The sequence below is a fragment of the Eublepharis macularius genome, chromosome 3 (assembly GCF_028583425.1).
Source record: "Eublepharis macularius isolate TG4126 chromosome 3, MPM_Emac_v1.0, whole genome shotgun sequence".
NCBI classification, from domain to species: domain Eukaryota; kingdom Metazoa; phylum Chordata; class Lepidosauria; order Squamata; family Eublepharidae; genus Eublepharis; species Eublepharis macularius.
Genome location: NC_072792.1, coordinates 103,856,059 through 103,870,359, shown reverse-complemented (window position 1 = coordinate 103,870,359; position 14,301 = coordinate 103,856,059). Strand labels below are relative to the sequence as shown.

Genomic DNA, 14,301 nt, shown 5'->3' with positions numbered 1-14,301 from the left:
GTAAGTTACTTTGTGATATGGTGGCTTGACAGTGAGCAAGAAGGCAGGCAAATGCTTTATCAGTTTCAATAAGAAAAACCCTCAGTGTTGAACAAGCGCTGCCAGAAGAACACTCTTTGGAGAACAGCTGTCCACTTTTGACACTTAGATGTGAGATCCATTTTTTCATTGTAATAACATACACAACAGATCAAACAGGCAACAGTAGTTACAGAAACACGGCAGTACAAAAGAGCTCCTCCAGGAATGTATTTATTTACATTAAAACACTATTATACAAACTGAAAAAGAGACATTGTAGAGGGGAAGGCATGCCCAAGCAAACACCCCTCTCATCCACTGCCATTTTGTTCACTACATTCAAAATGGTAATTCTATAACCCATGTCTACTTGGGAAAAAACTCCACCCAACCCCTAATTGTGAAATTTGAAGGTCACTGTTAAAGACCTCCAAAATACTTATTTCTTCATTCAAATAAAACTCTTGCCCAATGGTTTTATTTGTAATTTATTTATGTAACACAGTGTAGAAAGCTATCAATTCATAAGCAATGATTCTGTACAATCATCCTGCAGAAACGTTTGTAGGATCCCCATTAATTTTTCAATCAGCAGGCACTTTTTCCCACCCCCTTATAAAAGTGCTTACAATGAACAGGGATTCTTTTTTTTAAGATGGAAAGATACATGAAAAAGTTACCCCCTTAATGCCTAAGGTGTGCACATAAAACAGGCACAAAGAAACAAACATGTATTCCCATGATTTCTACGTCACTAGTACAGCAGAAGCAACAATCTGTACAATAAAATGCAACTGCAGAGGAAAATAATCTCAACTCATCTGGAATACTTTTCTAAAAAAAGTCATCTTGACTTTAATATGCATAGTGATCAGAAAAAGGAAAAAACTCAGCGAAGAGAAGCAGCTCAACCCCACGTACACAGAAAGCATCCCCCATCAATTCTTAAAGCATATTTCAATCAGGACTTAATTTTTTTTCATCACAAATCACAATAATAATATACAACTGGCTAAAGGAGCTATATGATAAATAATTGGGAAAGAATCTATTCATGCACTAGTTAAGTACAGCTAAACTTTACAGTACACAAAAACATTCATTAATAATGTAGTTTAAAGAATGAAATGTAAAGAGAATACATTACTGATTTTATAATTCAAGTTCAGGCATCTACTTGTGTTACAGCACAGCTGTCAAAAGGCGATAATGAGTAAATAATAAAACAGTGTTTTTTGTTTTTGTTTGTTTCCACAATTTTCTATAACTGAACACCGATGGGCAGTGAAGCAATTATTTTGCTGTCCAACTCATGAGGCTCCTGTGGTGTTCTAGTTCTGCATCTGTTCAAAGAACTTGTAAGTTGGATTTTCATAGCCATTTTGTTGCATCTTAGAAAGGTGGCGTTCCTCTGGTGTCACTGCAGCGTCCACCTGTGGGAGATAAAAGATGAACCAGTCAGATTCCTATGTGGGGAGATGACAATGTCATATTTACAGTGCTCCTTTTCCTCTGAAATGGAACAATCATGAATTTTGATACATTATACCATTCTATTGCTTCATTGCTGTGAACTGACAGATGTTCTTTGGGATCTTTCTGTTATTTTAGACTCTAATATATATTTTCATGAATTATTTTTGACCTTTGTATCTTTTCAAAACCCGAATTGGGTACTATTTAATTAGAGAAAATGAACAAGTAAAAACTAAATATGGAAGCTATAAAGGGATAGAGTTTAGTGGTAAAACATTCCTGCTCAGAATATACTGCTCCATACATTAGCTTTATTCATTTTATTTCCCATAGAGAACTGCAGTATAGAGTCACTTTATCTTCTGGAAAAATGTATTTAACAGTCTATATACATATTTTAAAAACCACTATCTGAAAAGAATCATGCATACTTGTTACCAATATCATACTGGCTACTACCTACTACTAAAATAGGTAAAAGGTATTTGTACTAATGCTGTGTCTTTTAGCACAAGTATTTCAGCAATGTCTTTTTTAAAAAAATCAAAAAGTATCCAATGCCAAGAAGTGAATACAGTGAAATCAGTGGGCTTAGACTGGAGTAACTCTGTTTAGGATTGCACATTTGGAAAAAGAGGGCAAGAAGGACCAATAATATGATTCAGTATTTTATTTTTGTTCAGGAGACCTGTTAATAGTTTTTCTCCCTTTTAAACACTATGGCTGCCATGAGAGATTTTACATTTTTGAACACAGTATCCTGTTGCAAAGCCAGATGTATTTGAAATACTGCAGCTGTAAATGAGTTAAGAAGTGAGCAGAAATCACCCATCCTCCAGCCATAGAAGTCTACAATTCTTTAATGTACTGTCCGATAAAAATACATTTTGATGCCATACTAGTATTTCTTTTAGAAGTCATTTGGCATACTGAAATAGCATATTGTCATGGGTTGTGCTGATACTTTGTAGATCTAATAATATATGCATATTATACATTTAAAAATTACATCCCTTTGAAAATTTGTTTAAGCTCATATTTTTAATGAAACTTGTGTTGGATTGTTAATGACAGGACATTTTAGAGGTCATTAATTCATTATTTTTAATGTATAGGTAATTAATTCATTGACAACACATAAGACAGGGTTGCACTTATCTTTGTTCATCGAATGGTCTGTGCAGGCGCACATAGGAACTTTGCATGCACAGGCCAGCCGTGGTTGTTCTGAAACTCCTAAAGGCATGAGATGCTCACCTAGCCTTTTTGTGTAATATTCTCCCAGGCGCAGCTATAAAAGGCAGGATGAACGACTTCCTCCCTCAGTTTACTAAGCCGCTGGTGTAGAAGGATTGTAATAGAAAGAGCACACGACGGGGAAGGAGGGAGGGACGTGTGCCTACATAGATGACCACTACATGAACAACAGTTATAGGTAAGTGCAAACCTGTTTTCATATAGTGGTCTTTTGTGCAGTCCCACATTGGAGATTAATGAGAGCTAACTTACCCAGAAGATGAGCGTGAAGCTCTTTAATGGAAGAGACTCTTGAGGATGGCCTTGCCTACAGCTGCATTCCTTCTGGAGTCTGTCAATAGCATAATGCTTGATGAAAGAGGACAGCATAGATCAGGTGGCCACTTTACACAAGTCCACTAGAGGAATGTCCAAGTTGAAGTCTGAACTCTTGTAGAGTGTGCTCTTACATGCTGTCACAGCAGGCTGGGGCCCAGGGAAGCTCTCTGTAGGCTGTCACTACTCTGGTACAGGTTTTCTCAGAAGGGCTCAGAGTACCCTACTGTTTACTCTTTCCTAGTAGGTTTTATTTATTAAGTGACCAAATGAGGGGTAAGGACCCAGGCAGAATAATAAAGAACTTTTAAAAAAAGTTTATTAATAACCGGTGTTCAAAACTTTATAAAATAAAGAGAATAGTAAAGGTTGGTGAACAAACAAACTAAAACACCCCAATGTATGTAACCAGACTGTTCTTAACTCCTGGCAACTGGCTTCCAACAGTCTCATCCCTTCTGGATGAGAGATCCCTCTGTCTGCAGCAGCTTCTCCTCAGCTCTGCTCCCTAGGAGTGAACACTCTCCCACTGTCCCTTTATCCCTTCTCTCAGGCACCCCCCCTACTTTTCTATTGGTGCCATTTTCCCCTCCAAATCCCCTCTTACCCAATCACACGGGCCAAAGGGGACCTGGGAAATGTAGGCCCTGTAGATACTTTAGTGTAGTCTTCCCCAGAGCCACCAGACTTCACGGGGCCCAGGTTCATAACACTGCCTTCCCCCCACTAGACCAAATCATGTGTCTGGCTATCTGGATCCCCATTGATAAGGTCTACAACTAAGCCGTGGGTTGCTCTTTTAACTATCTAAAACTTAATACACAAGCTCTGTAATCCATTAAAATAGAACCACGTGGAAAACATGGATAAACACTGTTGTGGTGAAACAATGGAAAGTGTCTATATACAGTAAGATAACTAATCATCACAGGCTCTGCGGGATAGAGCATCAGCTGCTTTATTCCCAGATCCTGTGATGTCCTCAATCTTGAAATCAAAGTCTCGCATACCTAGGCTCCATTGCAAGAGTTTTGGGTTGGTACGCTTGGCGGTCTGGAGCCACCGGAGAGGAGAATGATCAGTTTGGAAAGAAATGTCGACTCCACACATAGGGCTGGAATTTTCACAAAGCAAATACAAAATAGCATAACATTCCTTTTCGGGAATACCCCAACCTGCTTCCCACTCAGTAAGTTTCTTGCTAAAGAAAGCAGCCAGGTGTTGCTCCTGATCTGGCCCCTTCTGAGATAATACCGCCTCCACACCACAGTCAGAAGCGTCGGTTGTGAGGACAAGGGGGTCTATTGAAGTCTGGAGCCCTCAGAATTGGACAGGTGATGAGGGAGTTTTCTAGCTTGTCAAAAGCCTGCTGACATTGTGCTGTCCCTTGTAAATTCTCAGGCCTTTTCCTCCCAATGAGATTTGTTAGTGGTAATGCTAACTGACTGTAGTCATGCACAAACTTCTGATAATATCCATCCAACCTCAGGAAGGACTGGACTTGTATCTTTGTTCTGGGTACGGTCCAGTCCTGAATGGCCTTGACTTTGACTTGTCCAGGAGAAATGGTCCCTTGTTCTTTGTGTCCAAGGTATGTAACTTGGTTGAGGCCAATTTGGCATTTCTTGGCTCTCAAGGTAAATCCAGCTTCTTTTATACTTTCCAACACCATTTACAGGTGCACCAAATGTTGTTCCCGTGTCAGGGAAAATACAGTGACATCATCCAAGTATGTAATTGCAAAATTCTCCAGCCCCTTTAGACGCTTGTTGATGGCTCTGTGGAAGATGATGAGTGCATTCTGAAGCCCAAATGGCAAAACATTAAATTCATAAAGTCCTTTATGTGTCATAAAGGCAGGGCGCTCTTTTGACTGTTCGTCGAGCTCCAGCTGCCAATAGCCTTTGGTGCGGTCAAAAGTGGAGATGTACCTAGCTGAGGCTAATTGGTCCAACAAATCATCTATGTGGGGCATGGGGTATCGGTCCGGTCGGGTGGTCTTGTTGAGATGGCTGTATTCCATGCAAAAACGGACCTTCCCATTTGGTTTGTTGACCAGCACAACCAGTAATGCCAAAGCACTCTCAGAGGGTCTGACTATTCCCATCGCCAACATCTCAGTCAACTCTTTCTCAATGGCCTGCCACTGGGTATGTGGAATTCTACGGGCCTGTTCTGCCACAGAGGGCTCATCCCCTGTGAAAACAGAGTGTATTGCAATTTGTGACCAGGCAGGGCAGAACTGTTCAGCAAATTCAATACACAGTTGCCTCACTTCTTCCTGCTGGTCCCTAGACAATAAGGGGGAAAAGGTAATCTCCTCTACCCCACCTTCACCATGGCTTTCTGCATATATTTCTTCAGGGTTCCCAAAACTCTCAGCCAATTGCAGGATGAGATGGCAAACAATGGTTTCTCAGGAGTAGCATAGCTTTAAGGCATTGGCATGGTAAACTCGGGGTGGGAGATCTGTATCTGGGAACTCAACCAAATAATTCACCTCTCCCAGGCGACTCTTAATTTGGAACAGTCCCTCCCAGGAGGCTTCCAGTTTATTAGCCTTTACTGGTTTTTAAACCATTACCAGATCACTTGGGCTGCAGACCTGTCCCCTGGCATTTATGTCGTATTAAGCCTTCTGTTTTTGTTGTGACTCCCACAAGTGAGTAGGAGTTAGGGTCACAGCCTCTCTTAAATGATTCTGAAGCTTATCAACAAAGTCCAAAACATTAGTCTCCGGAGAAGTTATCGAGCCCTCCCAATGGTGTTGCCCCAGTTCCAGGTGCGCACGTGCCTCCCTTCCATAAAACAGTTCAAAGGGGGAGAATCCTAAACTAGGGTGTGGCACAGCCCTGTACACAAAGAGCAACTGTTGTAGAGCTAAATCCCAATTATTTGAATGGGCAGCAACAAACCTCTTGATCATTTCCCTTGGAGTTCCATTGAAACTTTCCATTATGCCATTCAATTGGTGGTGGTATGGGAGGGTTAACAGGTGCTGAACCCTATGACTACTCCAGTTTCTCCATCACGCCTGAAAGGAAATTAGTCCAAGCATTTGTGAGAACCTCTAAAGGCCAGCCTACCCTGGCAAAACTTCTGCAAGAGCTTGACAAATAGTACTGGCATCAATACGGCTAAGAGCTACCACTTCTGGCCAGCGGGTGGCGTAGTTGACCACAGTTAGAAAGTATTGCCCCCCCCTTGGGGTCTTGTTAGGTTGCGGCCCCAACGCATCAATAGCTACCCATTGGAAGGGAAGATGACCCGTAAAGGCTGGAGCGGAACCTTATTCTGATCTTGGGCTTTCCGCACAGTTTGACAAACCTTACAGGACTGGACAAACTTGCCAATGCCCTTATCTATTCCTTCCCAATAAAACTGTTGTCCCAGATGGTCCTTTGTCCTCCTCACTCCAGCATGACTACTGGGATGATTGTGAGCTAGGTTCACAAGCTGGAGGCAATATTTACTTGGTATAACTATCTGCCGGTGCGTTTTCCACTCACTCTTATTGAAGGGACTCTTGATACAGCAAACCACGGTCCAAATCTGGATTTCACTTAGAGGGTTATTCTTCAGTGCCTGTTGGCGAGTTTCCCTGAGGCTCATATCCTCCTCCTGCTCCTTCTGGAAAACAGTTGCAGTCACTGGAGTAGATTCCATTTCACTGTGGTCTATGATGGGGTCTGGAGAGGTTACCACGGCTACTTCTCTTTTAGGCTGTTTCTTTGTCTGGCTGTGGATTAGCACTCCTATGAAATTCTCAGTTCCCAGGCTAAGATCATCCAGTGTAGCCACAAAGTCTCTTGGAAATTGCACATATACATCTGTTACAAGATCAGTCTCAGCTTCTGAAGGCCCCAGTCCCTGTTGTTCTTCTTTCCATTGGAGCATGTGTTCTGCCTAGTCTTCCCCCACAAACATAGCCACTGGGGCGTAATCATGCACAGCAACCTTCCATTGTCTATTCCACCTCTCATATTGAATTGGTATCTTGGCCACAACTTCTTTATACAGAACCAGTAAATAACAGAAGGCAAAAATGTCTACATCAGCCAGTTAACAGCATCATACATTTCATAGTTTTTAAAGTGCAAATGTGCTTGTAAGCGTCTAGTTTCAATGTGCAAATACCAGCTTTAAAGGGACAATGCCTCCTTATCAAACAGTAATCTATACAAAAAACAATTTATGTAGTACAATCCAGAGTAGAAATTTATCAATATGTAGTCAATAGTTCATAAGCAATCATATATACAAAATTCTCATATCATAAATAACTGCAATGGGTTAGCTAGCAAGGAATATCCCGTTTCCGTTATCCCTTCTTCACGGCAGTTACCAAGAACCATAAGTTAGAAATCTTCACATATTACTCTCCATGTACAGTGGCCATTTGCTCATGAGCTTGTAGAGGAAGTAAGCGGTTGATTGATATGACACAAGATGGCTTGGTATCAAAAACCTTGTTTATTGAACCCAGCCTGATCCTTTGGAGAGCCCCCTTTTGATTTGGCTCGGAAGTATTGCACTGCCCAGAGGCTATTAAGAGCCTCTGGGCAGTGCATGAATTGCTTGGGAATGGAACTGACTGTATTTATTACTATAAGGTATATATGCCCTTGGAGGACAATTTTGTCCAAATTTGAGTAAAAGGGTGTGATACCAACGACCATGCTGTCACCTTATCATCTTTAATCTTTTTCAGTGCATCATCTGTAGTGAATGAAAATAGGTCTGAAACTTCAAAGGGAAGGTCTTCTACCCTCATCCTATGGTGAGGAGCTAATGCCATGGTTCTGAGCCACACATGCCTACATATTACAATTGTGGAGGCCATAGCTCTAGAAGAGCAATCTCCAATATGTCTGGCTATATTAGTTTGTTGTTGAGAGAGCCTTAGAGCTTCTCCTTGTAAAATTTTCAGAAGCCATTGTTTATCATCCAGAACTAGGCTTAAGTATGAACCTATCTTTTCTCATTGGAAAAGCTGATACTGGGCTACAATGACCTCGTAAATTCCCAATTCTAAAGGTTAGAGCTGCAGAAGCATAAACCTTTTTGCTCAGTATGTATAGTTTCCTGCCTTATTGATCAGAGCCACATGGCCTGTGCCTTGTGGGAGGCCCTTGCCTTGGAGTATCTCAGTGACAATAGAATTGGCAGGAGGGTGCATAAATAGAAAACTGGAACCTATTGTTCAACTTTTTCAATGTTGTCGGAGCCTGAACCATACGTCTTTCAATATGTCAGGCATCCCTTTCATGATTAGAAACACCACTGGACCTGTTGCTTCTGAGTGCAGGACCTAGAGGACTGGATCAAATGAGGTCAGAGCAGAGCAGGTCACCTCAATGTCCAGGGATCTCACCATCTGGACTAACTGTTCAGTGTATAAGTGGAAATCCTCACTTGAGGACACAGCAGAATCCTCAGTAAAGAATTCTGGTGGAGATGATTCTGATGCAAAATTGGAACTGACCTCAAAGTCATCATCAGACTGTATTGTGGTTTAATGTCGGTTCTGGGGCAGCATTGTCTTCAGAAACCATGGCTGGAACCAATACAGGTTTAGCGTTACTTCTAGATTCTGAGCAAACAGCAACTTAAGGATCTTCATCATGGAAGAAGTAATAAGGAGATGGGTATATGCCAGGCAAGCCTTCAAACCGATAAGCGGAGTAATGATACAGGGAACCTGTCTTTTCACAGGCCTTATTGATGACAGTGGTAAGGGAGAAATGGTCACCGCCAATTTCTGGAATTTCATCCTCTGAAAGGGATGGAACCGAAGGAGAATCTTGTCTGAGGGTTGGAGATGGAGTTCTTGGAACTGATGTAACCGATGTGGTCGGAGCTGAAGAAGACTTTTTCCTCTTTTGTGACTTTGAAGTAGATTATTAAATTGGCAGGCTTCGTTTTGAGCTTAGCCTTTTTTTGTAGGTGGCTCTGACAGTCACCGAGGAGGAACCGTTGAAAGAACAACAGGAACCAACTGTCCTTTTCCACAGTAATAGGTGTTGAACATGCTGGAGGAACTGAAGAGGCCTGTTCTTGGTGTTGTGGTCCTTTATCTGCGGCATAATTCTTGGAGACAGTTGAGCCCTTCAGGGCTGACTCCCAAAGAGCCACTTTCCGTTGCAATGTCCTTTCATAGAGCACCTTGGGTGTAAATTGTTTACGGACCGCAAAACTGCAAGGTATCATAGTCTTCACCCAGATATAGCAAGAATCTGTCATGCCCATCTGATTGGGTCATTTTGGTTCCACAACATGAACACTTCTTGAAGAGAGCCTCGATACCATGGAACCAAAGGCCTGAATTCACACTTATCTTTGGAATCAAGGAGTGGAGCAAATAACATGTCTTTCTTCAGCAGTGGCTAAAGAAGAACTGATGGACAGAGCTAGCCCTGCCTTTTATAGCTGCACCTGAGGGAAAAGCGTGCGAAAAGGCCAGGTGAGTGTCTTGCACTTTTAGGAGCTTTAGAACGTCTGTGGCTGACCTGTACATGCACAGTTATTTATTTATTTAATTCGATTTGTATTCCGCCCTCACCACACCAGCAGGCTCAGGGTGGATTCCAATTAATAATATAAAATACAATATCTTTAAAACTAATAAAACATCTTAAACATTTATGTTCTTACGTGGGACTCCACAGAAGATATGACGATTAACACACATTTCTAAAAAAATAGGAGGAGATTCACCACCATCCTATCAGCATGTATGCTGGGTACTACACTGTTCAAAATGTACATGATCAGTAATGTAAGATGCACGTAGCAACTTCAAGAGAAATCATCCTGATATTCTAAATAAACCTTTCAAGACTTTTTAAAAGAAGTTATGATGATTCTGTGAACAATGAAATTGATGAAGTTAATATATGGAATAGCATATTTTGAACAAGGATTTTTACAAGTTTTTACCCCCTCAAGAATGCCTGCCCAACTTGATATCCTATTCTTTACTCCTCACTCAGTCCACTGGCAACTGTTCCATATCTTAATATTTTGCATATGTTTAGCCATTAATTTCTACAGCATTTTGCTTAATTTTGGCACATCACACTAGATTTTTAAAAGATATTTTGCATTTCAAAATAAAGCCTCAATGACTATGATACATAGAGTACATTTTATTCTATGGCAACAAGAAAGACAGAAACGCCTTTTGGCTTTCTTGGAAACTGGTGGCTTCTCAAGCCTACCTTCAACAGTCACTCCAATTTATCAAGTACAGAAGGGTCCTGGGAAACTTCGTAACTTCCCACCTCTGCAATCTAATCCTCAAGCAGACACTATGTTCAGCAATTGCTTGTCAATCTTCAGTTCCCTTTCAATCTTCTTTTTCCTACCATTTCTCACAGTTACATCTGTAAAAAAGCTCTTTCAGATTCTCTTTACAACACATTAAAGAAGGTCAAGTATTTGTGTCTATAAGTCTATTGTCCGAACTGTGATTGTTTAAATAGGCCTTAATTATCATGTCTGCAAAAACTTGTGTTGCTCAATGGAGTTTCCATCTGATCCCAGCTGTGCAAATATACAGACTGCATAGAGAAAGGTATCATGATAAAGGTATATAAATGTTTCAGTGGAGCATTACTAGTTTACACAGTACTCTTCTCTGTACTTGACATGGTTGTGGGAACTGTGCTGAGGCTATGCAATCAGGCAAGATAGTGGGTTGGATTCAAAGATCATTTTCCCTCAACTATCTCAAACAGAATAGAACCTTCCTGCTTTCCCCTCCTACAAGGCAATACGGACAGGGCACCATCAGGATCAGCTTGATAGTAAAGTGGGTGTCTGGAGTGGGAGGGGAAAGAGTGACAAAAATTCTTTCAGCCTTCTGCTGGCAAAGAACTTCCTTTGATGAAAAACTTGCTTCCTCGAGAAAACAAAAATTAAATAGGAATACTGGCCTGGAATACTGATGGTATATGGTTTGCCCTTAACATTCACAATTTTGAGACTAGATGTAACAGTATGCTGGCAAATCTTCCTAACAAAGAACTGGTAATGTCAATTGGAAAGCCAGACGTACTCAAGATAAGGGCAGGCCAGTTGATTTATTTTAATTTAATCAATGTAAGTCACAAAGGCTCATTTAGTTCTGTTTGCCATAGTTTGCTGCTACTTCCATTCAGGGAATAACATTTCTCCGTAATGTAGGTTTCACTTACCTCTACTACACCATGATGGATTGATGTATATTGTTTCTTCTTTAGCATCACCAAAGTAATTACAATCACTGTTGCGATGACAACACCTCCCACCATTAGTCCGATGATGGCTCCTTTGTTTGACCCTACATCTTCAGCAAAGAATACCTAAAAAATTTTTTAGGTACAAGATTAACAGCAATAAACAAAAATCAATATATCTAATGCTCAACATGGCCCCATCTGTGGATACATACATCCACAGAATAAAGCCATGAACAGACAAGACAGATCTTTCTATAAACCCAAGGAAAGCCCCAGCTTTGCAGGAAAAAAACTGAAATTGAAAATAAAAATACACTGGCTGGGGAATAATAGAAGCACCTGTACCTTCAAGAAATGGATGCCCTCTGAGATCTCAGTGGCCGCTGTGGGGATTGCTAGGCAGTCACAATAATATTGCCAAGCTTTGAACCTTGTTTTTTGTCAGTAAAAGTGAGGGGCAAGAGAAAGGCCCTTTCTGGGGCAATTTGGTCTCCCAATTCACCCCTGCTCTTCACCCTCCTGCCCTGGATAAAGGACTCGTTGGGGCCAGGATCAGCAGCGACCACTGGGAAACTTACTATCATGCAATTTGTGCAACTCACCCAGGTGCGGCAATGGCTACAACTTGATGCCAACTGGCCTGGGCCCAGCAGCAGCGTCCACCCAACTTCTGCAACTTGGCCGGGCCTGACCATGGCCAGGCAACCCACCTAAGCATCTTGCTACTGCATGACTTTTGCAGCTTGGCCAGACTTTTCTCAGGGAGAGGCTGCCAGGGGGAAGAAAGGAGGGAAAGCTGACAGCCAATGTGCTGTACTGGTTCGAGACCCAGGTTCAAATCCCCACTCTACCATGGAAGGTTACTAGATGACCTTGGGCTAGTCACACTCTTTCAGACTAATCAACTTCACAGGATTGTAGTAAGGATAAAATAGAGAGGAGAAGAGAATGAGGTAAGCTGTTTTGTGTCCCTACTGAGGACAAAGGTAGGATATAAATAAAGTAAATAAATAATAAATAATTCTATTGACTGGAGGGCAGATAAAACAATAATTGGCTGGTGAGTGGGAAGCAGAGAAAGATACAGGCAAAGGGGAGAGGATATGGGGGCTGCCAGGAGAGAAAGAGGAAATAGTATAGGGATGGGGATACAGGTGAAAATGAAGTTGTATCATTTCCCATCCCTACATCCGTTAGGGTACCCTCTCTTTTGGCTTGTGCAAACAGACAGCATGCAGGTGAGTGAGGAGTAATACTGCCAGGTTATATACGTTTTGTCCGAGGAAAATTCAACTTTCCCTCACTGCTTCCTGAATCTTTTAAGAAGTTTTTTTTGGGGGGGGGGGATTTCCTTTTGGTAGCTACTACCACCTCCCTGAATTTACTTATCTCACCAGCTTGATCCCTGGAGGACCATCAAATGGGGCTCTCAACATGGGACTTGGGAAGGCTTGCAAGTGGAACCATGGCAGTCTCTGTATCTTTTAAACAAGTACAAAATTTTATTCCTATAAAGGTTAAAGAAATGAGGGTGCAGATTCTCAAAGAGAAAACAAAGATTTCTAATCTAATTTGGAAAATAGTTAACTGGCATTTGATTTCCCCCCCCCCACTTCTGTCAGGAGAAAATGGGTGCATGGTAAATGCTGCTCTCTCTCTCTCTCTCTCTCTCACAAACACACACATGCACATATGAAGGGAGAATAGCTCCTTTCCAATCCTCCCTCCCCTGCAAGTGCATAGAAATTCCTGACCAGTTTGGGTTCTGGAATTCCTGACTGCCGGAGCCCACCAGAATGCGGTAGCCAATAGTCAGAGGCTACACACATCAGAGGGATTCATTATTTTACCCACAGGATGCGAAAACATAAAAGCTAGGAATGATGAGGTTTTCCCAGCCTGACAATCTCCAATAAACTCTGCTTCTACTTGTACTGTGCCCTTTTCCAGTGGACTGCTGTGGAATGCATTTATCTGGAATGTGCTCTAGGTTTGAGAATCCTCCCCCAAATGTAAGCCAAGGACACTTTATTCTACAGTCCAATTGTTCTTCAGGAGTGTCAAGTCTCAAGTAAGGTATCTAAATCTTGTTTCAATGTAAGAGCAAATTAATACTACAGTATTTACTTCTACCATTTTGAGGGCTTATCTTCCAGTGCTACCAATAGTACCTTTTCTAAAAAGAAAGAGAACTAAGGATAATGTGGAATTATAAAGATTTTGAGTCCATATAGCTACATTACGAAAATCCTGGTGAAGTAAATTCCTCAGACCTTGCTATACTTGCATAAGTTACAAGGTCTCTGTGTGGCAGAATTAGCAGCTGCAAATACCAATGCTAGCTCTCAAGACTGACCCACAAAAACAAAAACTATAATTTAAGACTGAGTCAGAATGAAGACTCAAACCCCATTTTTATAACTGTTACCCTGGTATAGACAAGGGACGAAGAAGCTAAAATCCTTAAGGGATAATTTAATCTGGGCAGCCTAGTTTTCCCTTCCAGACCTTCTGCATAAGCCTAAACACAAGAAAGCCTCCAGTAAGGAAGGCAGATAGTGAGGGATTTCTAACTTTCAGATTAGGAAAAACCCTTACCCAGGTGGATCAATGAACATCATCTGTAATAAGAAGTGAGCAGGCTCAACTAAGAACCACAAGAAACTATAACAGAAATTACGCAGAGCCATCTTATCTCTTACAAGTATTACAGGCACATGTACTTAAAATGCTTGCAACAGGAGAAGACAGTGTTGTTTTTTAAAACAATCATTTTCATTTATAGTCTGCCTTTCTCACAAGGACTCAAGATGGATTTCAAGTATGAACTATGAATTCAATCAGTAAGTCGATTACAAAATAAGGTAACATTTGAATGATGATATTTGAATCTAACAGCAGAGATTCTTAGTAACACAAAGCTATTCATTCAATCAGCAAGTGGATTACAAAATGCAACAACATTTGAATCAAGCAGCAAACATTCCTTGTAAAACAAAACAGTGAAACA

The 14,301-nt window shown here is 41.2% G+C and overlaps 1 protein-coding gene across 4 annotated transcripts in view; it reads right to left on the bottom strand.

Annotated features, from left to right (window-relative positions):
• Positions 1–236: 236 nt before the first annotated feature.
• APP (amyloid beta precursor protein) overlaps positions 237–14,301 on the bottom strand; it is a 262,122-nt gene continuing 248,057 nt past the window's right edge. For all 4 annotated transcript variants that reach the window (XM_054973138.1, XM_054973139.1, XM_054973140.1 and 1 more), the window contains 2 exons: positions 11,268–11,414; positions 237–1,454 (listed from right to left, as the gene is read on the bottom strand). In XM_054973138.1, the coding sequence (XP_054829113.1) occupies positions 1,353–1,454; positions 11,268–11,414 (249 nt within the window). In that variant the 3' untranslated portion in view covers positions 237–1,352. The remainder of the gene's footprint in view (positions 1,455–11,267; positions 11,415–14,301) is intronic.